At 44.6% G+C, this 26,171-nt stretch overlaps 1 protein-coding gene across 1 annotated transcript in view; it reads left to right on the plus strand.

The window, feature by feature from the left end:
• The window catches only part of CELSR1 (cadherin EGF LAG seven-pass G-type receptor 1), a 2,549,932-nt gene that overhangs the window by 2,035,704 nt on the left and 488,057 nt on the right, over window positions 1–26,171 (plus strand). Inside the window, exon 13 of the mRNA XM_044088384.1 lies at window positions 13,414–13,555. Within this exon, the coding sequence (XP_043944319.1) occupies window positions 13,414–13,555 (142 nt within the window). The remainder of the gene's footprint in view (window positions 1–13,413; window positions 13,556–26,171) is intronic.

Below are 26,171 nucleotides of genomic sequence, written 5' to 3' on the forward strand. Positions count from 1 at the left end.
GATATCCTGGAGATACTGAAACATAGAGGTGACTGGCCTTCCAAAGCCCCTTCCGAGGAGGAGTCAGTATTCCTTAAGGTTTTTGGTACTCAACCCTCCGCCTCCTGGGTGTCTCCACCCTTCGACGAACTCCTTGACCTGATTTGTCAAAGAGTGTGGGAGAACCCTGATTCTGTGGAGCCCGTGCCCAGGCGTCCCAACAAGTTTCTTTCTGCCCCCCCCAGGGCAAAGAGTTTCTGTCTAAAGGAATTCCTGTAGATGCCATGGTGGTGGTGGCAGCCACCCAGAATAAAGTAGCAGAGTCTTCTTTATCCGTCCATCCTCCTAACATGGAGTCTAGGGCCATGGACAAGTATGGGAAGCGTACCCTCTCGTCCGCGACCTTTACGTTACGGTTGCTGAATTACTTGTCTCACTTCACTCAGTTCTAGAGAGATCTCAAAGAGTTAGGAGATGCTCTTGTGGGTAACGTTCCTGAGGCGGTGGATCAGACGGTTAATGCCCAGGTTTCTACCCTCAACTCCATTGTAAACTCATCCATGCGGCTCATTTTGTATGCAACCAAGGGAGCGAGTAGGGCAGCAAGCTCAGGGGTCGCCCTTAGGAGGCAAGCCTGGCTGCGCTTGTGTCACTTTGCGGAGGCCTTCAAGTCTTCCTATACTGACGCCCCCTTTGATGGTTCCTCCTTGTTTGGGACCAAAGTGAAAGACACCCTCACCAGGTGCAAGCAAGAGGGAAAGACCCTGTCTGCTGTAGGGGTCCGTTTTTCCCTTCCTTCTAGGCCTTATCCCAAGGCCCAGCAGGGGGGAAGATGTGGTTCAAGGAATCACAGAGGTTTTTTTTCCTGCCACACAAGCTGAACCCCCACTCCAGAGGCAGGGGAGGGGAGGTTATTCAGGGAGATTGCCCCAGAGGCAGAGGGGGGCCCCCGCAATTCGGGAGACCGCGACTCCTTCCGTGGTTCTCCATACTCTCATTTCTGAGGATGTGCCTGACTGCTCTTATCCGGAGCCAGTCGGGGGTCGAATTTCCTTATATCCAGAAGCCTGGGAAAGCATTACCTAGGACCGATGGGAATTACGGATAATTTTCGAAGGTTACCTCATTCCATTCTCGTCAGTACCCCCGCCAATCAGAAAAATCCCGGACGTACCACCCAGTCAAAGGGATCAAGCAGCCTCAGAGGTCTCGCAGCTGCTAGAAAAAGGAGCTGTCCAGTGTGTCCCCTCAGACCAAATCGGATTAGGGACTTACTCAAGATTCTTTTTGGTGCCGAAAAGAACAGGGGACCTGAGACCCATACTAGATCTCAGCCAACTCAACAGTCACGTACACAAGTCCAAGTTCCATATGGTCACAATGCAATCGATTCTCCCATTGTTGGGAGAGGAGGCATGGATGTGCTCCATCGACCTCAAGGATGCTTACTACCATGTGAAAATGGACAGAGCATCCAGGAGTCACCTACGCTTCCGGCTGGGAGCCAGTCACTTCCAGTTTCGATCCCTGCTCTTTGGTCTCACCACAGCCCCCAGGGTGTTCACCAAGTGTATGGCGGTGGTGACAGCTCACTTGAGACATCAGGGATTCCAGGTGTTTCCGTATCTGGACAACTGGCTCCTTACCGCTCCCAACAGGCATCAACTAGTTCAGACCAGGGACACTACCATCAATCTATGTCACAAGTTGGGCATAACAATAAATTGGGAAGAATCTGCCTTATTGCCCTCACAGCGTGTCACCTTTATAGGAGCAGAATTAGACACCATTTGAATGCGAGCATTTTTACCACAAGAAAGGATCAGAGTATTACAACAACAGATACACATGCTGATGCCCCTGAGACAAGCGAAGGCAAGATGGGTTCTCCAACTCCTAGGGACCATGGCAGCAACAGTTATGTTGGTTCCTCTAGCAAGATTACACATGAGAATTCTCCAATGGCTCCTCTTTGTTCAATGGTCTCTCCAAAGACTCCCACTGTCTCATCCCATCTTACTCACGGACAGATGCAAGCAGGACCTCGGTTGGTGGCTGTGCACCAAGAATTTGAACGGGGGAAAGCCCTTCGTTCCACCCATCCCGATTGCCATGGTGACCACGGATGCCTCCCAGATTGGGGGGGGGGCATTATCTTGGCAGGACAGTCCAAGGCACATGGCAAGAACACAAGATGCATTTGCATATAAATGTCCTAGAGATGAGAGCAGTGCTTCTTGCGTTGCAGGCACTTCAGAGGGTTCTTCCTCTAGGGACGATTGCTGTACACTCAGACAACATGTCAGTAGTGTGGTATCTCAACAAGCAAGGGGGAAAACAGTCTTACCCTCTGTGCAGAAAGGCCATGTGAGTGTGGCATTGGGCAGTAGCTTCCCAACAGTTTCTGGTGGCAATGCACATTCCGGGGAAGACAACGTCATTGCGGGCAGGCTAAGCAGAGCTATCCTGATGCCTTACAAGTGGTCCCTGAATCGCCTGGTTGCAGAGCGAATCTTCAGCAGATGGGGTCAGCCTTGCTGCGACCTTTTTGCCAGCCCTCTCGATGCAAATGCAGCAACTTCTTCACGCTGATCCCCCCACAGGGGGAGTCACCCAGGGATGCTCTGGTTCACGATTGGCCCTCCGGTCTGCTGTATGCTTTCCCTCCGTTTCCCTTGCTGTCAAAGGTGATTCAGAAAGCGCAATCCTTGGGAAAGCAGAATCATTCTGATTGCTCCACACTGGCCTCATCAGGTTTGGTTCCCTTTTCTTCAGCAGTTCACTGTGGACACTCCTTGGACTCTGGACCCTCAACCAGATTTACTGACACACATGTCGGGACAGCTCCACCCCTCCCTGATGACTCTCCGGTTGACAGCCTGGCAACTCCACTTCCATCATTAGTCAGACTTCATAATTTTTCACTGGAAGTGGTACATATATTATCGTCTGCTCATAAACCATCCACTAGAAAGATTTATTTTAGTAAATGGAAAAGGTTCTCTATCTGGGCACATACCAGAGGCATTGATCCTTACACAGCTCCAATAGATTCAGTTCTGGAGTTCTTGTCTATGCTTTTCCATCAGGGGTCCGCATCAGCCACCATCAAAGTTCAACTGATGGTGATATCTAATTTCCACGTAGCGAATGAACCTAGTCTCATGGCACATAGACTATGCAAAGCATTCCTCAAAGGTACTCTGTTGCTTCGTCCCCCGGTGTCCAAACCTGTCATGCCCTGGGATCTCAGTTTTGTTCTACAAGCCTTACTTTACCACCCTTTGAGCCTGCAGCTACCTGCGAATTTAAATTCTTGACATGGAAAACAGCTTTCTTAACAGCAGTCACTTCAGCGAGGCGGGTTTCGGAAATTCAAGCCCTCTCTATCAAACCTCCATATTTAATCTTCCATAAAGATAGGGTCTCTCTTAGACCAAACCCCTCGTTCCTTCCTAAAGTGGCTTCCGTGTCTAACATAAATCAGTCCATTGAGCTGCCTGCTTTCTTTCCCCACTTTTCTAACTAGGCAGAATTTAGATTTCACCAGTTGGATGTACATAGACAGTTATGCTTCTATCTACACCGGACAAAAGATATCCGGAAGTCTGACCAACTTTTTGTCTCCTTTTCAGAAAACCGAATGGATTCCCCAGTATCCAAGGTCACACTGTCTAGATGGATAGCCAGTTATATCTCTTTCATCTATCAAACAGGAGGTAAAAATCTGCCATTTCTGGTCAAGGCACATTCTACTCGGGGTGTTTCTACATCCACAGCCTACCAAGCCAGATTGTTAATGGATGATATATGTGTTGCAGCTACTTGGGCTTCTCCTCACACTTTTGTTTCTCATTACCAATTGGACGTGGTCTCCAGGGGCAGGTCTTCCTTTGGCTGCACAGTTCTCAGGAGTATTTTCCTATGAGCCACCCAGGATGTAGGTGCTAGGGACGCTGTCCCACGGGTAAGAATGTAGGCGAGATAGGACTACATAACATCAAGAAGTTATGTACTCACCATAACGTTCGATGTATGTAGTCCATCTCGCCTCACATTCTTACTTACCCTCCCACTTTCCCCCTTCCTGGAGGATTTGTAGGTTAGGTTGTCATCTACAGTGTTCCCTTGCTTAGCTTATTCTTTATATGGATGTGATGTGTGCATGAAGTGCAAATGAGTTTCGCAGCAAACTAGATCTGGGGATATGGAGCAGTGCACCATGGGATACCTGCTTAGCCCAGCCAATGAGAGACTTCGAACTAGTAAAATCGGCCGAGTTGGAGCCAATATTCAGCTCCGAACCCACGGGTAAGAATGTAAGGCGAGATGGACTACATACATCGAACGTTATGGTGAGTACATAACTTCTTCTTACTCATGGCTAAATCTTCATGTAAAAGGTATTAATACTTTTAGCCAGAAGTTAGGTACTGCATGTGGGCCTGGGGTTTTCCAGTTAAGAGCTTTTCTTAACTTTGTTTCAGTCTCTCTGGCCATTATATCATTCCATTTCATATTCTGTACATTTGAACTTCTTATTCTTTCTTTTACTGTCCATTTAGCATCTTTGTTATGTTCTACAGGATCTTCATAGATATTTCTCCAGAATGTTTCTATTTCTTCCTTTTTGGTGGTGTTTCAATTCCTTTTGCCTTGTTTCCCAATTCTCTGTAAACCTTTTTTGGTTCATCAATAAATTGTGTATGTACTTTTCCTTTATATTTATCTGCATACCTTCCAAGTTTTTCTGCCAGTGCTGAGATTTTTAGTTTATTTATGATAGTGCACCATAGGTCCTGATCTGTTCTGACGTTGTACATTGCTTTTATCACATCTGTCTGAGTATTTTTGTTGACCTGTTCCTCCTTCTATATTCTTCTAACAGTGACACTTCTTTCCTTAATTGCTTTATAGTTTTCTCTATTCAGTACTTCCATGATGGCATTCGATTGCACCGCTTCTTTCCCTCATTACCCTGTGTTTTTGTGGTAAGACTTTATTATTAATTTAGCTATACAGTAATATATCCTATTTACTTCTGTTGTATCCCATGAATCTCTATGGACAGTCCTAATTACTGTGTTCATTTGTATTATCAAACCTCTAACTTTTTGGGTTTTATTGACTTTCTGTAGTCTGTTTGTTTCATTGATCTTAATATGTGAGTCAATCTCTATTAAATCGAGCAACTCTTCTTTTAGATCATTTTCTTCTAAACTGAGGGCACATTCTTTGTCCTGTATTTCCTGCAGGCATTCTATCAGAAATTCCGGAGCATCTTCCTATGCCTAACTTTCTCTTCATTTTCATCCTATTTCATCTATTGTTATTTCATATGGGAACTCACTGGCCTATCACTCCACAACACAAGAGTTGATGCATTTTCTTAACTTGTATTGTACTAACCTTCTCTTTTACATTCCTTCTTTATGACCTTATTTTTTTTTTGTGAAAGTTTCCATATCTGGATGCCTTTGCCTGTATTTCTCCTCAAATATCTTTGGGGGCTACCTTTTTTGTGTTTATTAATGCTTTCTTCTTGCATAAATATTGCACCATATTAGATTTTTGTTTCTTTCCCATATCCATATTTCTTTTTTATACCTTTCAGAAGTCTCTTTTTTTTCTTTATATTTTCGCACTTCCTCAGTCGCTTCTTTTTCCAAATGGCCTACGTTTTCTTGATCTATATAATGTTTTTCATAAATCTGTTGTATTAATGAACACGCATTTTTATTTGCAGCTTCTGACAGTTTTTCTTGTAGAAGTATTTTTCTTTCCTCTAATTTCTCTCTCAATCTTTATGTATATTTTCTGTTTGGACAGTCTGGGCTTCTTGCATAATAGGAACACTACATAATTTCTTTCTTATCCTTAGTAGTCTACTGTATCATTTTGTGGCTCTTTTATGTGATGTTTGTGGATTACTGCTTCCTTCTACAACAGGGAGGCCATCCTCCCCCTGGGCATGGCCTTGTCCCCATTGTAGGAATGTTTCCATGTCTTGAGGATTCTGAGCCGTCATTTTTTCCAGTTATGGCAATAGTGCGCTTAGCAGGACTGGTTACCTTTTTATCCTGGGTCTTGTGCACCCAGCTATCTTTTTATTTTTAACAAACTTCTGTGCATGATATATGCTGTATCAAATGCAGTCTGTATATCAGTGCCATCTTGGTGAGATTTTGTGAAAAAAAGGGGGGTCCACCTCATGAAGCTACTCACCAAGACTTGAGGATGAATTCAATTCCAGCAATACTACCTTGCTTTGCTTGCTGATTATCTTCTCTCCATTCAGACTCCCCATGAGAAGGATACAGTGGTATTTGAAACCTCTTTGGTCCCAGCATCAACACGTTTTATCTTTTCAGATTCCAGTACTGAGATTTGTCAGAAGAGAAATATTTTGGTGGAGATGACAGATATCCTTAAGTCCAGGTCTCCCATTCTCCCTCCCTACTCTAAAGCAGTCAGTCACCACAGACACTGTAGACTTTGCTTAGGGAGCAGTTTCAGTAGGGATAAAAGTGCAGGAGGTGTGAGGCACCAAGGATAGGAGCAAGCACATGAATATCAAGGAGATGCTTGTAATCAAAGCACTCAACTCTCTGAACCATCTCTGGTCCCTGGGACCTCTTCAAGTGGTTTCAGATAATGCCAGAGTCATCTGATGCATCAGCATGAAAGGGGGAAACAGACCATACCTCCTTTTCTGTCTGAGCAAAATTGATTGGAAGGCAAGCTGAGCAAAACCAGGGCAGACCATCACGAATGGAAACTAGATCAGGGGGTCTTCCAAGATTTGATCCATCTATGGGGATTTGCTCAAGTAAATATGTTTGCATTCTCTCAGAACAATCAGGTGTCAATATACTGTTCCAGGACTCCATAAAAGAAGACCTGGAAGACGGATATATTTTCTTTTACTTGGACAAGAATGTTCATATATTCTTTTAGGGTAACTCTGAAGATTCAGAAGGAATCCCCCAGGGTCATTGTGGTGACTCCCTTCTGCCCCAGACAGTTGTGATTTTCCCTCTTTTGGAAATGGCCAGGGGCAGTTACCAAAAGCTTCCTCACAGTCTGGATCTACTCACACAAGCACAGGGGTGTTTGATACACCCCAACATCAGTCATCTTCTGCTGACTGCCTGGATGATGGAGTCTTAATTCCATTTAGGCCGTGTTTACTGAGGACATGCAGCAGGTACTAATGAAGGCAAGAAAGCATGCTACTAAAAATCATGTATTACCAAATGGTACATAACCAGCAGCCATTCAGAGCTAGTTTTGGTTTTACAATATTTGTATGAGGTACTATCCTGTGGCCTTTCTGTTTTCTATGTCAAGGTTCATTTATTGGCCATTTCAGCATGTCTGCCCATGGATCTTCCTCTTGTAATGCCATCTCATGTCAAAATATTCTTGAAAGGGGTTTTGCATAAGAGGACTCCAAAAACAACTGGTGGCCCCTCATTGGGAATCTTAATTTTGTGTTAGAAAACCTAACACTTTCTACATTTGAAACACCCACTCTGGCTGATTTGAGATTCTTAACATGGAAAGCAGTTTTACTGATTTCTCTGACATCTACAGGAAAGTAGTAGTTAGCTAAGGTAATCTACCCATATAGCTAAGGCTGCAGTTGAGCTAGTTGAACTTACCATAGCAGTAGATGTTTGAATGATCAGTGATGCAGTAGCCACTCCTTGCCTCCATCTTCCTCTTTTTTTTTTTTTTAAATGCCACAGAGTGAACATTTTTTTGTTTGTTGCTAGCATTGCCCTTTCGTGGCTCAGCCTCCATCAGTGTGCTGGCAAGAAAGCTCTGAAGTGCTTTGCACCCAAACCCATATAGCTAAGGCTGCTACAGCAGTGATCATTTGAATATGCACTGTGCATAGGTTCATGTGTGTACTAGGCTAATGGCCCTTGGGCCTTTACAAGCCTAGCCACAGGATTACCCTGGCATAGTGCCACCCGACCTTAGTTCCCAGTGCCTCTGTCGAGTAGAGCCACTGAAGTTATCCTCAGGGTGAATTTTCTGTTTCGCATCCACTCATCAAAATTTCTCTTGAAGAGGGTCAGCGAGGTGCTCTGCTTGACATGTATGGGCAGTCTCTGGGTTATGAACCTGTCCCTCCAGCATGTTTTGTTAATTGTGGTAATGAGGTTGAGGTCTCTGGAGCATATGGTGTGGATGGATTGGAATTTCTTTAGATTTAGCATTTCTAACAGAGCTGGGTCAGACATAGCTTTGTAAGTCAACCAGTGATCGCCTCTATGTAGGCGGTATAAGACAGAGAATAGTTGGAATTTTTTGAGTCTGTCCATATAGGACAGGTGTTTAAGGTCTAGGATCCTCTTTGTGAGGTACTTTTGCAGCCTCTTTAGTTGTTGCAGGTGTCTAGTGAGGTACATGCCAAGTGGGGCATTGTACTCGATGATTGGCCTAATGAGGGAAGAGTAGAGGGAGTCAGTGACCTCTTTTTTCCTGGATGAAAAACCCTTAGTAATGAGAATAGAAAGACTTTCTCACCATAGTGGCAATGTGGTGATCAAAGGAGAGGTTGCTGTCAACCTGTGTTCCCAGATCTCTTATAATACCTTCTGTGTTCAGTGGGCTACCATCAATGTGGTAATTCATGGGAATCGTTTTTTTCCCAAAGGGGATGACGGCACATTTTTTGGCATTGAGCTTAAGGTCATGGTTGGTCTCAGTGAGGCCATTCTGTAGGATGTCAACATCTCTTGGGGAGTTTATAATAGCTCCCAACTTGCAATCGTCTGCAAACTTTGTCAGCCAGAGTCCCTTCGTGTTGGCCTGGACTTCAGAGAAGTAGATACCAAACAGGAGTGGACCCAGGCCCGAACCCTTTGGGACACCACTCATGACTACTTGGCAGTCTGACTTGGAGTCAGCTACTTTCACACTGTGGGTTCTATCTGTGAGCCAGTTTGCAACCCACCTAGTGATATAGGGGTTGATGCTTAGCTTAGTGAGTTTTTCTATGATTCCTGAGTGGGGAATGGTATCAAAAGCCTTAGCCAGATCAAGGTAGGCTGTATAAACCACCTTGCCTTCATCCACAGTTCTGGTGACTGACTCAAAGAAGTTGACCAAGTTGAGCGGGCATGATCTACATTTTACAAAACCAAACTGTGTGGGATCCAGATTTTAGAGGGTCCCTGTATCCTTGTTTATTAGGTCCATGATGGTGCATTCCATAGCTTTGCATATCAGGCTCATCAGGCTAATGGGGGGATAGTTCCCAGGGTCTGTAGTCGCTCCTCCTTTATGGAGAGGGATGACTGTAACAGTGAGCCATTCGGTAGGGACAAAGCCTGAGGTGAGGCTGTGATTGAACAGGGCACACAGGTGAAGTGCCAGTTCACTCTGTAGTTCATGTAGAACACAGTCCGGGATATTGTCAGGTCCCATAGAAGTTGTATTCTTGGCCTTGGACAGTGCTGTTTTAACCTGTGCAGCAGTAATACTGGGTGCCTGGCAATCTACTGGTATTGTGATGGTCATTTGGGGGGAGAGAGAGGGGTAAAGTTGACACTGAATCTGTCGGCCAGAATACTGGTAATATCTGTTGGCTCAGTATAGGAGGTACCATTGTGCAGTAGCTCAGAGCAAATGCAGGTATTGCTGTGGAGATTCTTTACATAACTATAGAAGGCCTTGTGGTTGTCTTTACTATCTGCTGCAATTCTGTTTTCATAGCTAGCTTTAGAGGATTTGATGAGGGATCTCAACTTTTTGTTGAGGTTGATAAGGGAGGTTTTCCAGTCTTGGGACTTCACCTTATTCCACATCAGTTTCCTCCTTCTGTTGTAGAGTTTGTTTATGGCAGGGGATAACCAGATTGGCTTCTTTTTTTGGAAGAGACCATCTTGGTTCTGTTGGGTATGGCGAGATCCATGCATTTGTGTACGTGTTCATACAGTGCATTTGGTGTATGGTTCACAAGTCATACAACTATTCTCCATTTGCATGGGTGCCGTGAAATTAGCCATCTCTGTTTTTAGGAGCCCAAATTTAGCTTTGGAGAAGTTTTTCATGGTGGTTACCTTTGCTGGGGGGATGTGGATTTCCAAGGTAATTAGTTTGTGGTCGGATCTAACCAGGGAGGAGCTGACTATTGGTCTAGAGCAATGGTCACCCATGTCAAGGATGTTGCTTACCTCTAGTGGGGGTAAGAACGAGCTGGTCCAGGGTATTGGAATTAATGAACTCTAGGAAACGTTGGGGAAGTGTATAGTTTTCCCAGTTAATGGAGGGGTAGTTGAAGTTGCCTAGTAAGAAAGTGTTAGGTTGTACCCTAATATTATCCAGGGTGCTTAGGAGCATCAAGTGTGAGTCTTTGGACATGGTTGGGGACCTATAGCAGGCTACGACCTGAATTGCAGTCTTACCCAATGTTAGCTGCACCTGAAGTATCTCTGATGCATTATATTGGGCTACCAGTGTGGAAGTGTACGCATCCTTTATGAATATGGAAACACCACTGCCTTTGGAGCTTCGGTCCAAGTTTTGGGGCAGAAAGGTGTGGAATGAGTTATAGCTTGGTAGTGCAGGGGGTGCTTTCTGCTGCATTGAACCAGGTCTCTGTTACAGCACAAATGATGTTTTCCATTTTAGGAGTGCTTCAAGTGAGTGCATTTTGAGATTTAGACTTCTAGGGTTGAGCAGCATGACCCTCAGATTGCATTTGTTTGTAGCTGTTACGGTGGTAATTTGGTTTTTGGAACAGTGCCTAAAAAAAGGCACTATAGGGGTGGCAAGAGCCTTGGCCAGTATGCGGAAGCCCAGGAGTGACAGATGCAGGCCATCTCTGGCAAAGCATCAAGGTCTCTCAGTCATGTCATCCCAGGCAGACAGATACTGGATCCCCATAGAATGACATCAGAAACATAGCCAATTGTTGAAATCAGTCATTTTCTTCTTGTACTGTGGTGGTATTCTGGGTGATGGTAGGATACTGCTCATGGCTAGGGTCATACCCACTTTGGCTGCATAATCCGAGAGCTCCTCCATGTCTCTTTTCATGTAGTTCAGGGAGGTAGGTCTCAGATCATTCACACCCACATGTACAATGACAGAGTCATATCTGTACCTGTTGTTGAGGGATCGGAGTGTGTGCATTATGTGACGGATCCTGGCACCTGACTGTTACTTTCTCCTTATTCAGCCTAGTGAGTGGGACATCAGTATGCCTCACTATCGAGTCATCTGTGACTAGTGTGTTGGGCATGCTGTTTTGCCTAAGGGGTTTTGGTTGCGTGGCACACTGTTTAGGAGAGTTGTGTGTATTGTGATTAGTGTTATGTTATGGTGGTCGGAGTGCGTTTCTGCCTTGGATGTCTCTGCTGCTTGGGTAGATTTTTATAGAGGGACACCGCGAAGGTGGGTGTGTGGTTTGTGTTTTTATGTGAAGGCAGTGCTGGTCTGAATTCTGGAGGGCTATGTGTTCCATGTGGTGTGGTACAAGTGTTGACCTTCTCCTCTTGACCAGCTATTCTGGTCTTGGTTGGCGAGTGCGTGGCTTCCAGTTTGGATATGTAAGTGCATCTCTCGCAGGCCTGAGTATTGGGATATAAGAGGAGGGGGTTGTTGGTGTACATGAGGCAGTTGCTACATTGCCCTAGGATCCCCAAGTTCACCAGATTAATGGGAGAAAGCACAGGGAACTGACCTTTAGACATGCCTGGAGAGGTGGGCATTGATAAGAAGTACTGAATCTGTTTCCTTGTAAAACGTTTAGTGCTGGTAGCACTTTTATGTCCTACAATAATTGCTACAAGAAGTCTGGTGAAGTGCTATACTAATAAGCTAGTATAGGTGCAGGAGAGGAGAGAGCTAGCAGATCTAAGGGACAAATTGAAGAGCAGACTTTGGCACTGCTTAGGAGCTTACAAACAGTCCTGGATATACATCAAGTCTGTATCTGGACTAGACTAGTTACAGGAAAGGCAGGAAACAAGTGCAAATGTGGGCTTTTAAATCAGAAAGTTGAAAGAGATGGAAAAACTGCCCAATCGGTCAACAACTACAATTTCTGGGCCAGAAACCACTCCTTATATAGTAGATAGGCTACCTAGTGCTTACCACTCCCACTTATAAGCTAGAAGGTTTCCCTCCAACACAGAAAGGCTTGGGGGGATCAGGAGCTTACAAACAGTCCTGGATACAGCAAATCTGTATATGGACTAGACTAGTTACAGGAAAGGCAGGAAACGATCTTAGATATTTTTTTTTTTTTTTTTTTTTTTTTTATATAGTAAAGTGGAAATGGAGAAAGCAGGAACAGAAGAAAATTCAAGGTTAAGAACCTAAGTGGGTTGGCCTTCTCAAATGTTCTCTCTGTATTAGGTAGAATGAGCTAATGACACTAGACTGGGAGGAGTGTCCCAGATCAAATTTACAGTATGGGCGGACAACTGCAAAGCCACCAAGTATACTATTACAGCTACTAGCTGTAGCCACTAAATAAAATAGTAAGTTCAGCTTAAACAACTATATTTTTCCATATTTTGTTCCTTTCACATGGGGAGAGCATAGATTTGCTGCCACCTAGCTTAATGCCATAACAGAAGTACATATGATGTCCACCTTGTGCATTTGTAACATGGATCTACTTATGTGGGAGCATGCTTGTGCTGGTATTCAGCAGTTTCTTCCTTTTAGGTAGAATGTCACACTTACCTCTTCTCTGCCCCAAAGGAAAGAAGGATGTCAAAAAATGTACCATTTTCTGCTTTTGCTATTCCATAATAAGATCTTTACCTCATTTAACCAGTGTAGGAGATGACTGAAGTACCTACACCTACGTGAAGCCCAGTATTTCTTTATAATTTCAAGTACAGTCTATAGTCTTATTTTCTGTACTTATTTGTTAAGGTAGGCCTTTATATCATCTCCCAATCTTCAGTTTCTGGAATTTTGTAGGAACCGTAGACATACCACTGGCTTTGATTGATTTAGTAGCTCATGAGTCCCTCTACAGAATGAACAGGTAATCATTGCTTTGAGTCTTCATAAATAAAAGGATGGAAGAAGTTTACCTAAGGTCAGTGTTTGACCCTGGTCAACAAAAAAAATGTCTGCTTAGTGCCATGGGCCTTAACTAGATCTAAAAGAGATTCAGGTTTCTAATGAGTGAGAGAATGCCAAAATTCATTGTACTCTAGATGTTGTAGAGACTTTTGTTTTGAAGAGGTGAACTGTTTCTGTCCTCGCAATGTATAAGTGCAGAGGAAAAGTTAACAGACACTAAAAACATTAGAACTGTGTCTGAAGAAAATTTAATTGGCATTCTGTCAGGAAAACTCCAGGCTATATAAAAGACTTATTATGTGAAAGGTGTAACATTGTACCTGGGTATAAATCATTGCAGCTGATTGTCATGTTACTGATTTGCTCCTTTAGGGTACTTTGGAAAACACTGTGTAGATGTTTGTGATCTCAAGCCTTGCAAACATGTCTCTACCTGTGTTCACAAGCCCAGCAGTTCCCATGGCTATACCTGCGAATGCGGGCTGAACTACTATGGAAAGTACTGTGAGAAAAAGTAAGTTTATCATTCCATCACTTAAAATTTTTAGTTGCCTTTTTCTGTATTGTCAAATGTGAGTAACAAGATAAGTTTTACTTTGAAGCCCCATTAACTTAAGTATTTGATATGCAGTTCACACCCCCATCACTTGAGTCGTCAATGTTTTGTAGACAAACCTTACTGTATTTATATAAAATCTGTTATTGTTTACTCTTAAGCAGGTATTATAACAGTGTTCTCTACATCATTTTTATGCTCTTGTTCTTTTTTCTTGTTCTTGGAAGATCAGAGAGCTATGATTTCTATTCCCCCACCAGGTGCTTGAAGTCACATTACAATACTACCACTGCAGTTCAACATGATGGGGTTGGACCTGCACTTCTGAGGTGCTGCTATATGGATGAGTAATTATACTGAGGTCCCATCTGCCTGAATTGTGGTAGTTTGGGTAGTTCTTTAAATTTTCATTGCACGTATAATCTAGCAGTTGCACCCATTGAATTCCGCCTTGAGTCGTCACAAAAGATGGGTCGCAGACATACTGCGACTAATATGGCCAACAAAAGACAAGTAAACACATCTGGAAAGGCTACCATTATAATGAATGGACCTTTCCGCTTGTATCTTAAGGAAAAAACAACTACAGACATGCTGTTACATTGTCATTACGAAAAATATCTGCAGATTTCCATGAAATCACTTCATATTTAAGCAAAGTTATGTGACACTAAAAGATCTATTAATACTCGACACAGAGGCCAAGACCACAGAACTGTCATGCAGTTTTTAAATTTTCAGTGCTACACAGCCGAATCGTGACCCAAGAAAAGGTTAACTTGTTTGCTTAACAGATAACAGTAGGTAGGCCTGTTAAAAATGATACTCAGAACTGATGTACTTTGTTGAAAATGTTACCACAAAAGGTAGTAACGATACAGCCAGATTCTGAGTAACAGAGCTACACATATTTAGTAATGCAGAGTATCATGGGAATTGTTTGCACATATGCTGAATACAGTAAAGTGGTTAAAACTGCTTTTGCTTCAAGCTAAATTGCTTGGTTTCACTGAGTCTGTCATTACAGTATGAAAAGACAAGGGCAGCAGCTGTATGCATGCGTTTCAGTTACCTTCATGTTATCAGTGTGCCATAACTGAGTAATTGCCCAGGAAAGAAGCAGCATATGCTTATACAGCAGATGGTGCTTAGCAGCCTTGTGTCTTTATAACAGTTATGTTTACAAATGAGAAAAACCTGTAATGTGAAGTTGTTAAATCTCAACGTTTATTCTCACTGATGGGTTCGGAGCCGATCCTCGGCTCCGACACGGCCGATAGCAAAGCTCAAGGTTTGTCAGTAGCCTGAGACTAAGGCCCTTATTTCACAATGCACTGCTGGAATTACCTCAGATCTAGTTTGCCACTGCAAGAGAGATCTCTGTGATCCAGCTAGCTCGGACCATTTGTGAGAAAAAATAGCAAGTTTTGATAAAATTTTTTTCTTTTTCTCTTAGATATTTTCATATATATAGTTTGAGTGTTAGTGTTTAAAATTTTAATAATAGAATCTGTAGTTTCTGATAGTTAGTGCCCTGTTGGCTTAGTTTTTTTGTGTGAGCATTTTAGCCCTATTTAGAGTTGTTAATTTCTATTTTCTTATAGTCAGGGTTTTCTCAGTGGGCCTGTTTAGCTCTGTGTTTGTAAATTATAGTTTAACTGTCATAGATAGTGCCCGGTTTGGGCTTAGTCGCTTTCCTTAGTTAGTGTGGGTCTTTACAAGGAAAGTAAGGACTTCACTGTATTAGTTTCAGCATACTGGTTTTTGTTTCCTACTTTTACTATGTCGGATGACAAGGAAACGTCCCATCCTAAATCGGGATTCAAGAAATGCCCAGATGGTGGGCAGAAAATGTCCATCACTGATGGACACATTCAGTGTGTTTACTGTCTGGGGGCTAAACACCTCCAAGACACTTGCAGCATTTGCCATTTTTTTTCTTCAAGAGTCCTTTTGGAGAGAAGGAGGAAGCTAATTGACAGGGAATTACTGCAGCATTCCTTTTCTGAGGTGTTGAGTAGCCATGAAGGTACTAGCATGTCTTCCAAATCCACAAAATCTTCGGACCCCAAAGTGGCAAAAAAAGCAAAACTTCAGAGGGAGGGTCATCGGTTCCACAGACCTCGGAACCAAGTGTCCCTTTGATTCAGAGCCAGCTCCCAGTATTGGAGCCAGTCTCTGAGGTTCCCTCTTCTCCTCTGCTCCAGTCAGCACCTTCGGTGCATTCATCTAAGTCCTCAGTTAGCCTTTCAGATTTGGACGTGGATCGGCTAGTGCAGAAGCTTTTACAGGCACCAGGACTTGCCAAATTGTTGTCGGCCCCAACCAGCTCGTCAGTGCCGAAGACCATTGAACTGGATTTGTCTACTCCTCCTCCGAGCCATACTGGACCCTCGGAGCCGAAGGAACCCGAACCGATGATTGTCAAGCCCTTGGAGCTGATACCCGCACCGGTGTTATCGGCTCCATCTACTCTGATGTCCTCGGCGCCGACCGAGGACTCTAGGAGCCGACGCTCTCCCATTGGGTCCGTGGAGGATAGTCGCACCGATTTGTCGGTGCCGACTCTTCCTCTCGGGGCTTCGGCTCGAATGAGCCCGGCTCCTACCTTGGGTTCGGAGCCCATGGTTTCGGTGCGGGAGGATCGGATGGTCCTTTTGGGTCCGTCTACTCCTCCTCGTTGGAGCCATGGCGCCTTTGATGCTATGAGGAGAGTCCTGTCTCCAAAGACAACGTCCGCATCAGTTCAGCCTTCCCTCTCCCCTCAAGCTCCTGTGTCTGCTTCTTCGTCTACCGGTCCCCCCTAAACATAGAGACCCTGAGCCTCAAGTACCCCCACAGGGCATCCCCTGCTATTCTGAGCCCTCCCCAGATCCCCCCACTGAGGAGGTGCCTAGGAAGAGACTGTGCAAGAGGAGGCACTTAGACTCCCCACAGGAGTCTTTGACATCTGACATGGACTTGGATGAGTCAGAAGAGTCCCCTCGATCCCCCTCTGAGGATAGCTCCTTTGCAGAGATATTAGAGATCCTTAGTCAGAGGGACGATTGGCAGTCCAAGACCCCAACTGAGGACGAGTCCGTGCTCTTGAAAGCTTTTGGGTCTCAACCTTCTACTTTTTGGGTGTCTCCGCCTTATGACGAGCTCATGGAACTGATCGCTCATAAGATGTGGGAGTCACCAGGGGCCATGGAACCTGTCCCTCGCAAGCCAAATAAATTCATGTCTGCCCCAGTGGACAAGCCATTTTTGACCAAGGGGAGTGCCTGTTGATGCCATGGTGGTAGCTGCAGCCACCAAAAAGGAAGTGTTTGAAACATCCGCATCTATCCATCCTCCTAACAGAGATTCTAGGATCATGGATGGATATGGGAAATGCATGTTTAGTTCAGCGACTTTTTCTCTGTGATCACTGAACTACTTAACCCATTTTACGAGACTACAAAGAGATTTCCTGAAAGAGCTAGGAGATGCTCTCTAGGGTACAGTAGCTGCAGGGGTGGCTGACGAAGTCAACTCACAGCTCGCTACCCTAAACTCAGTTGTAAACTCGTCCATGCATCTCATATCTTATGCAGCTGATGGTTCGAGTAGAGCTGCTAGTTCGAGCATTGATCTCCGAAGACAAGCCTGGATGCATCTCTGTTCCTTTGCGGAACCATTTAAGTCTTCCTTTATCACCACCCCATTCGATGGCTCATCACTGTTTGGGCTTAAAGTAAAGGAAACTTTAACCAGGTGTGAGCAGGAAGGCAAGACCTTATCTGCCGCTGGAGTCTGTTTTTCTACCCCTACTCGGCCCTACCCCAAGGGCCCTAGGGGAGGGAAAATGGGGTTCCGAAAAGCACAGGGAGCCTTTCAGGACACATGTGGAGAAACCCCCTCTAGAGGCAGAGGAGGGGGTTATAACGGAAGACGCTGCCCCCGCGGCAGAGGGGGTCCGCGGCAACAGGGTGATGGGTCAGTTTTCTGGTCAACCCAACCAGCGACCCTGAAAGGAGGCCCGGCTGTTCAGCTCTGAAGGCAGTCGGGGGTCGCTTGTCTTTGTACCCAGAAGCCTGGCTAAGCATAACATCAGATACATGGGTACAAAGCATCATTTCCAGAGGATATTTCATACCATTCTCTACCCCTCCCATTCCTGTAAACAGAATCCCAGATGTTCCACCCAGTCTCAGGGAACAAGCAATCATAGGGGTCCACAGATTGCTAGAAAAAAAGTCATCCAACCAGTCCCAGCAGACCAAGTTGGATTCGGAACTTACTCGAGATTCTTTTTGGTACCAGAGAAAACAGGGGACTGTAGACCTATCTTGGACCTCAGCAGACAACCAGTTCATAAAGAAAGAGAAGTTCCGAATGGTCATGCTTCAGTCCATTCTTCCTTTTCTAGGGAAAGGCGATTAGATGTGCTCCATAGATCTCAAGAACACGTACTATCACATAAGGATGAACAGACGCTCCAGAGATCACCTGCGTTTCCGGCTGGGAGCCAACCATTACCAGTTTCGAGCCCTGCCCTTTGGTCTCACTACAGCCCCCAGAGGGTTCACTAAATGCATGGCAGTGTTCATGGCTCACCTGAGGTGTCTAGGATTCCAGGTGTTTCCATACCTAGACAATTGGCTCCTCACCACTACCACCAGGCATCAATTGACTCAGGCAACACAATACAGTCTGACACTCTGACATCAATTAGGCATTACAATCAACTTTGAAAAGTCTGCCTTATCGGAATCGTAGCATACCATTTTTATAGGAGCAGAGTTAGATACCTCAGCTACCACTCTACTACTTCCAATCAAAAGAGTCTCACTTCTCCGCCAACATGTCATCTCACTGGTATCAAGCAGCAAAGGTATTGAAGGTGCTAGGTTTGATGGCGGCAGCAATCCTGGTTATACCACTCGCAAGGATGCATACGTGAATTCTTCAATGGCTCCTCTTTGCTCATTGGTCTTACCAGAAACTACCGATACACCATGTGATTCTTATCACGGATTCTTGCAAGAGAGACCTTAGGTGGTGGTTGACGTCTCTTCATGTCACAATCGGAAGACCCTTTATCTCCCCCCCCCCCCCAGTAGCCACTGTGACCACGGACGCTTCCCTGATAGGGGGGGGGGGGCATTTTCAGGGAAAGACTGCCCAAGGCACATGGACGGATCAAGCATCACATCTGCACATCAATGTTCTAGAGTTGAGAGCGGTACTTCTGGTGTTGCAGTACTTTCAGGACTCTCTTCCTCTAGGAACTATTGCAATTCAGATGGACAACATGTCAGTAGTCTGGTACTTGAACAAGCAAGTTGGAACCAAATTTTACCCCCTTTGTCGAGAAGCCCTCAGGGTCTGACAATGGGCTGTGTCGTCCCAGCGTTTTCTGTTAGCAATGCACATCCTGGGGAAATCCAACGTGATAGCGGACAAGCTAAGCAGGGCGATATTGCTCCCTCATGAGTGGTCTCCCAAACAACAGGTTGCGGAGTTGATTTTCCGCAAATGGGGCGAGCCTTGCTGCAACCTCTTTGCCAGCCACATCAGTTCAAAATGCAGAAACTAATTTGCCCTAATACCACCTCCGGGACATCCCCCGAGAGTTGCACTCTTACACGACTGGCCCCCAGGTCTCCTTTATGCATTCCCACCCTTCCCATTGATACCCATATTTTTACAGAAAGCAAAATCGCTGGGAAGGACTCTTATCCTCATAGCCCCCTACTGGCCTCGACAGATTTTGTTCCTGTTTCTCCACCATCATCTGTTGGAAGATCCATGGATCCTGGACCCAGTTCTGGACCTTCTGACGCATCCGTCAGGGGACCTCCATCCTTCACTGCAGTCCCTGAAACTGACTGCTTGACTAATCCACTTCCCCTAATTGCCAGGCTTCATTCAATTTCAGAAGATACAAGACAAATTCTCTTGTCTTCTCACAAGCCATCTACCAGGAAATTATACAGCAGTAAGTGGAAAAGGTTCTCAATTTGGGCCAACACGCAGCATATTGACCCTTTCCGAGTTCCGCTATCGTCCATTTTAGAATTCTTGACAATGATTTTTAAGGAAGGGGCAGCAGCTACTACAGTTAGAGTCCAGTTAGCTGCCATCTCAGATTTCCACCTTGGGTTTGTTGGCTCAAATGTTAATGGCCATAAGTTATCTAAAACTTTTCTTAAAGGTGTTCTTCACATGAGACCTCCTGTCAAAATTCTCTATTCTCCCTGGAATTTAAACGTTATGCTGTTTCAAATTATTCTTCCCCCTTTTGAACCAGCATCTTCTTGTGATCTCAAACATTTATCCTGGAAAACTATTTTTCTAGTGGCCATTACTTCTGCCCACAGAGTGTCAGAACTTCAAGCATTATGTGTCAGACCACCTTACATGATTTTCCATGCTGATAGAGTATCTCTCAGAACAAACCCATCATTTTTACCTAAAGTCTGTTCTGAATCCAATATCAATCAGGTCATTGAGCTGCCAGTCATTTTTACCCAACCACTCTAACAAATTGGAATACATGCCCCACAAACTTGATGCACACAGCTCAGATTTTATCTTGATAGAACTAAGGATATTAGAAAATCAGATCAACTTTTTGTATCCTTCTCCGAAGCCAGAAAAGGTAATCCAGTGGCTAAAACAACTTTATCTAAATGGTTATCAGATTGTATATCCTTTGTTTATGAGAATGCGAGCATGCCATTGACACACAAACCTAAGGCTCATTCTACCAGAGCCGTTTCTACGTCTTCTGCCTTTCAAGCTAAATTGCCCCTTGCAATATTTACGCTGCAGCCACTTGGTCTAAGTCTCATACCTTTTTCACGCATTAGAAAGTAGATAAGGCTTCCAGGAACAGGTCTTCCTTTGGTTCCACAGTACTGAAGAACGTACTTCCATGAGCCACCCAAGATTGAGGGTGCTAGGGACGCTAGCCATCAGTGAGAATAAATGGCGAGATTTAACAACTTCACATAAAGAAGTTATGTACTTACCATAACGCTCCATGTGAGTTGTTTATCTCGCCTTTATTCTCACGTCCCTCCCTCCTTCCCCCTCCTGGCTGACTTTTGACTTAGAGGCTAGTGCCATCCTGGTTATTCAGTATTTCTTCTTCCCCTTCGGGAAGTGCTTCTTTGTAGAAGTAAATAAAAGGGTATATATATATATTGTTACAAGCAGCAAACAAGATCTGAGGTAATTCCAGCACTGCATTGTGGGATAAGGGGCTTGGTCTCGAGCTACTGGCAAACCTTGAGCTTTGCTATCAGCCGTGTCGGAGCAGAGGATCAGCTCCGAATCCATCAGTGAGAATAAAGGCGAGAAACAACTCACATGAAACGTTATGGTAAGTACATAACTTCTTTTTTTTGTTTATATCTTAATCTTCTGTGTTGTACTGATGCCCTTGTATCACTCCAAATTGTTACTATTATTTTCTAATTTGTTCTGCCTTTAAGTTCCATAGTGGGGACTATATCATACTGGCATGATTTTGTTTTTCAACCAAAGCTGCTTTTTCCTGCAGTGTACTTTGTCCCCCTTAATGTGAAGTTGTATTACCACTTCATTTCTTTCACTGCCCTTTCTCATTTGACGAAGTGTGTTGTACTCTTAAATTACTGTATTTTCCATGCTTCTGGAGATGTCAGTAGTATTTTTCCAATTACTTCTTTTGAATTTTGTTAGTTAAAACTCTAAACATGGCATGTCGGTCATAATCTTGTTTCTGCCACAAACTGACCAATTTAGTTGCCTTTCCATAGTCTTTAAATATCTTAGCTGCAGGTAGCTCTCCTCTCCAAACATACTCACTCACTTTTTCAACTGTAGCTGTCCAGTTTCTTTCACATGAATGCTCATTCACTCATCTGTGAAGCATAGCTGATAGTGACAGAGCTTGTTATCATGGACCTTGTAAGGTATCAGCTGTGATGAATTCCAAAGGGAAATACCATCTGTGTTCAAGAAGTATCAAACATGTTGTTGAGAGGGACTGCAGAACCAGAATTGAGAGAAAAAATATTTAATTATGCTTACTTCATGTGTGATGATCCAGGAATCAGGTTAAATTCAAGGAAAGACAGCCCATGTCAACAGCTCTCTGCTAAAAGTTTTGCTGCTGTCCTACATTTAGGCTATGAGTTTGTGACAAGCCAGTGTTATTACGGTCATGAAATAATGCCATATTTTGCCATTTTTGATTACTTATACTTCAGAAAATGGACATTAATAAAAGTCTAGTAATTCTGACAAATTATTTAGTGAGTAATAATAGTACTTAAGAAGTGTCGATGATTTGGGATATCCTTGATTCTTGAGTTGAGTTTGAGAGCTGTTATTTATGCCAGGAATAGCTTCAGGAGGTTGTCCTTTAGCTGTTTCCAACCTGTTTTGTCCTTTTGAAACTGGATTCTGTGAATCCTGAATCCTTGATTTAGGTGAGATCTTACCAGCAGCATATATATTTGTGAGTATTATCTGATGTCCTTCTATTCACATCTTGCAGTATTCTTGGTGTGGGATTCTCTAACTCAGGCGACCCGAACGTTGACTACTATACCAAAGCTGAAGCCTGGTTGCTGTTGGTGTGTGGGATGTCACATGCAGGGCCATAAACCTGGAGCTTTAAATGTGACGTCTGCACGCACAGACCTCAGAACTTTTCTGCCGCAGTCGAACATCAGATCAATCGCATCACTCCTCTACTTATCAAAATGTCTAAAGCTAAGTACCCCATTGGGGAATTCTTTAATTACTATTGCTTGAGCTTGACTTGGTTGTTCCTTTTAAGCCAATGTTTGCTAAGAAGGATAAATGTCGATGCAGACGTCAAATTTTTGCATAAAGATGCCCATGACTGTTACATTTTTTTGTCTAGGCTGTAAACACGACCATACTGCCTGCACCATTTGCCAATCCTTCGTCCCTAAAATGCTTAGAAGCCATCTGGCCACCCTTAATTTATATTTGGAAAACCAGGGGCTAAAAAAGCTAGTGCTTAGGATGGATCTGGAGTCGACCACCCAGGTGGAACCACCTCGGAAAAAGGCCAAGGTTTCACAGCCTGCTTCTCTGCCTCTTCATCGTCGGACACCCCACCAGCTGTCGATATAGGGGTTGAGAGATGTTTGTTAGCGCTGTTTACTTCGTCTGCTCTCCTTGAGGAAGCCATCGCTAAAGTACCAGCCAGCACATCCACGGACATCTCTCAGAAGTGTGTTTCCACCGAAGTTGAGGGAGAATCAGGATCCGCAGGATGCCCGTCTCGGACGCCAGAAGCAGAAGGCTCTGCTTTAGCTCAGGCCCCTGAAACTAGGCCGCCTCTCTCTCCCAAAAATTCTCCTTTAAAAAGAAAGCAAAAAAGTAAACATTTATCTTCCTCTGCTGAGGGACTACCTGGCTGGCAATCTTTTGCTCAGTCCTTGATGCAGGCCTTCATTGCTCTTAGGCCCTCTTCTCCCTCCACTATCCCAGTGCTAAGGCCAAGGCTGCCTTACATGCTTCTATGCTCCCTCCCATTTCTCATGAAGAAGAAGAAGAAATTCACTCATCATCATCTGATGAGTCTGTTACCTACTCTTCACAGATAGCCTTTCTCCTGGAATACTATTCCCCAGGTGAGGAATCCATAGAAGGGGACTCTCCCCCTGAGGGCATCACTTTTGGGAAGACCATAACTAAAATGAAATAATATTTCAAATGTGATACTTCCCAAATGACTGAAACCCAAAAAAGATATTTTTGAGCTCTTGCAAATTGAATCTCCCTCACCATCTGCCATCCCCCCAGTTATACCTGCATACCTGGATGCATTTACATCAGCATCTAAAAATCCGGATTCCCAGCCACCTGCTCCTAAGAGATCTGAGCATTTCTGCAAGGTGCCTGATGACCACAAATTCCTTGTGAAACCCCCCATGGCAGACCCTGCCATGATTGGTGTAGCCCCAAACAAGCAGTCAAGACTGATCCCATCATCGTCCCTTCTGCCCACTGACAAAGACAGCAAAAACATGGACAGACTAGGGAGGAAAGTTTACACCTCTTCCACCTTAGCCTTCAGAGCTTTTAACTACCAAACCCACATTAAGTATGCCTTGGACTTGGTATCTCAAGCATCTTACACTCCTGTCCTCCCTGCCTGACTCTCCTAGCAAGACTGAGGTAGCATCAAAACTGTCCCTGGCATCTCAGGTGGCCAGACACTCAATTAGATGCAATTATGATGCAGTAGAGGCTTCTGCTAGATCTGCTGCATCTGCATCTGTGCTCTGCAGATATTCATGGTTTTGGCTTCAACCCCTGCCTGAGGATTTCAAATCCAAAATTATTGATGCTCCACTAGACCACAACCTCTTGTTTGGGAAGCAGTCTGCTGAACTGTTTAAGAATCTTCAGGAGAAAAGCAAGGAGCTTCAAGACGTTAAGCACCTTCTAGTATCCTCTATACCTAAATACTACAAAAACTATCCAGCTAAGACCAGCTATGTCAGAAGAACCCCCTCCACTGCTACCCCTTCTTCTTCCAGGCATAGGAGAAGAACCAGGAGCAGACCTCTACCAGACCAGTCTCCTCTCCCTCTACCCCCAGGCAGCCCTTTCATGACAGAAATGGCACCTACAATGCGTGACTGCCTTGCCCATTTCCCCCTGTCAGCCCATCTCTCCCACTGCCTGCCCCTGTAGAGAACAATCAATTCAGATCACTGGGTTCTAGCAGTAGTAGAAGAGGGATACTTCCTTTTTTGGAAAGAAAGGCTCTTGGCTGGGGGCATTCCATTCCCACCCAAAAATCAACTAAACCTTATTCCTCACATTATACAAGATCTACTGACCCGTAGAACCATAGAACCTGTCCCTCCAGGACAAGAAGGAAAACGTTTTTACTCAAGGCTATTTCTAGTACCAAAACAGGATGACCCATTGAGGCCAATCCTGGATTTGTCCTGTCTAAACCTCTTCTAAAAGTCCCATCCTTCAGAATGCTATCGCTCAAAACCCTCCTTCCACTACTGCCAGCACAAGTATTCATGGTCACACTAGACCTGAAGGAGGCCCATCTCCACATCCCTGTAAAACCCTCTCACAGAAAGTACTTACATTTCATTGTGCTCTGCTTTCACTTTCAGTTTACTGCCTTGCCCTTTGGTTTATCCACTGCACCCAGGGTCTTCACCAGATGCCTTGCTCCAGCCATAGCCTATCGCAGGACCAAGGGCATTTAAATCTACCTCTACCTAGATGATATCCTCATTCTTGCAGAAAAAGAAGACACCCTAAAAACCATCTGCAGCTTGCCATGTCTCTGGTACAAGATCTGGGGTTCACCCTTAATCTCCCCAAATCATCCCTAATACCACAGCAGGACAAAATCTTTCTGGGCTGCAGGATCTGAACAGACCTGATGAAGGCATTCCTTCCTCAGGACAAAAGTCCTTTTCCTAACAGGCCACTTCATGATCTGCTCCAGGTCGACTAACTATCAGCAAGACAATTCCTGTGATTTCTAGGCCTTATGGCAACCACCATTCCTATGCTACCATTAGCCAGGATGCACATCAGAAAGCTACACTGGTATCTAAAGAATGTGTGGTCCAAACACAACCACCCTCTAGACTCCCAGATTCCCATCCTAAAGGCAGAGTTAAGGTGGTGGATCCAACAAGCTCAGATGAGCAGGACTTCCCTTTCACCTCCCACACCAGCTCAGTACACGCACACAGACTCATCAGACCTGGGCTGGAGGGCAACCATGAAGAGCCTCAAGGTGCAAGAACACTGGCAGTCACCCCCTGCAGAAAAAACACATCAGTGTGAGAGAAATGACTGCAGTCCTTTTTGCACTGAAAACCTTTCTTCCCATCCTTCAGCCAAGGCCCCTTCAAATCTTCACAGACATCACCACAGTCATAGGTACAGCAGCAAACAGAGAGGACCAAGTCTTATCTCCTCTGCAGGCTAGCGATCTAGATTTGGGACCTAGCCTCCAAAAACAACTTATCTCTTAAGGCAGCCTACATCCCATCCCAGTACAACCACCAGGCGGATACTCTCAGCAGATCATCCTCTCTGCATCATGAATGGATGTTAAACAGAGAAGTTTTTCTAGACATTGTCCACCAATGGGGCACACCTCAAATAGATTTGTTTGCCTCCCGTTAGAACAGACAACTGAAAAAAGTTTGTACCAAGGACCACTCCTCACTAGCTTGAAAAGTGGATGCTTTCTCCATCTCATGGAAGGGACGGTTTCTATATGCCTTTCCTCACTTCCCTGTCATTCAAAAGGTCCTCCTGAAGATCAGGAGGGACATACCAAAAATCTTGCTGGTAACTCCCTATTGGCCAAGGCAGCATTGGTCCCCCCTTTTACTATTCATTGTTAAGGGCAATCACCACAAGTTACCCAAAAAGGTGGACCTACTCACACAGCAGAAGAGAACACTCATCCACCCTCACCTGGAGATGTTATGTCTAACTCTCTGGGTGATAAACTTTTAATACCCTTCAGACACCACTACTCTGAGGACATGCTTTTGGTCCTGAGGGAGGCCAGGAAACCTAA

This window comes from Protopterus annectens, chromosome 11.part0, assembly GCF_019279795.1.
Source record: "Protopterus annectens isolate FY-2018-M chromosome 11.part0, PAN1.0, whole genome shotgun sequence".
Classification (NCBI taxonomy): domain Eukaryota; kingdom Metazoa; phylum Chordata; order Ceratodontiformes; family Protopteridae; genus Protopterus; species Protopterus annectens.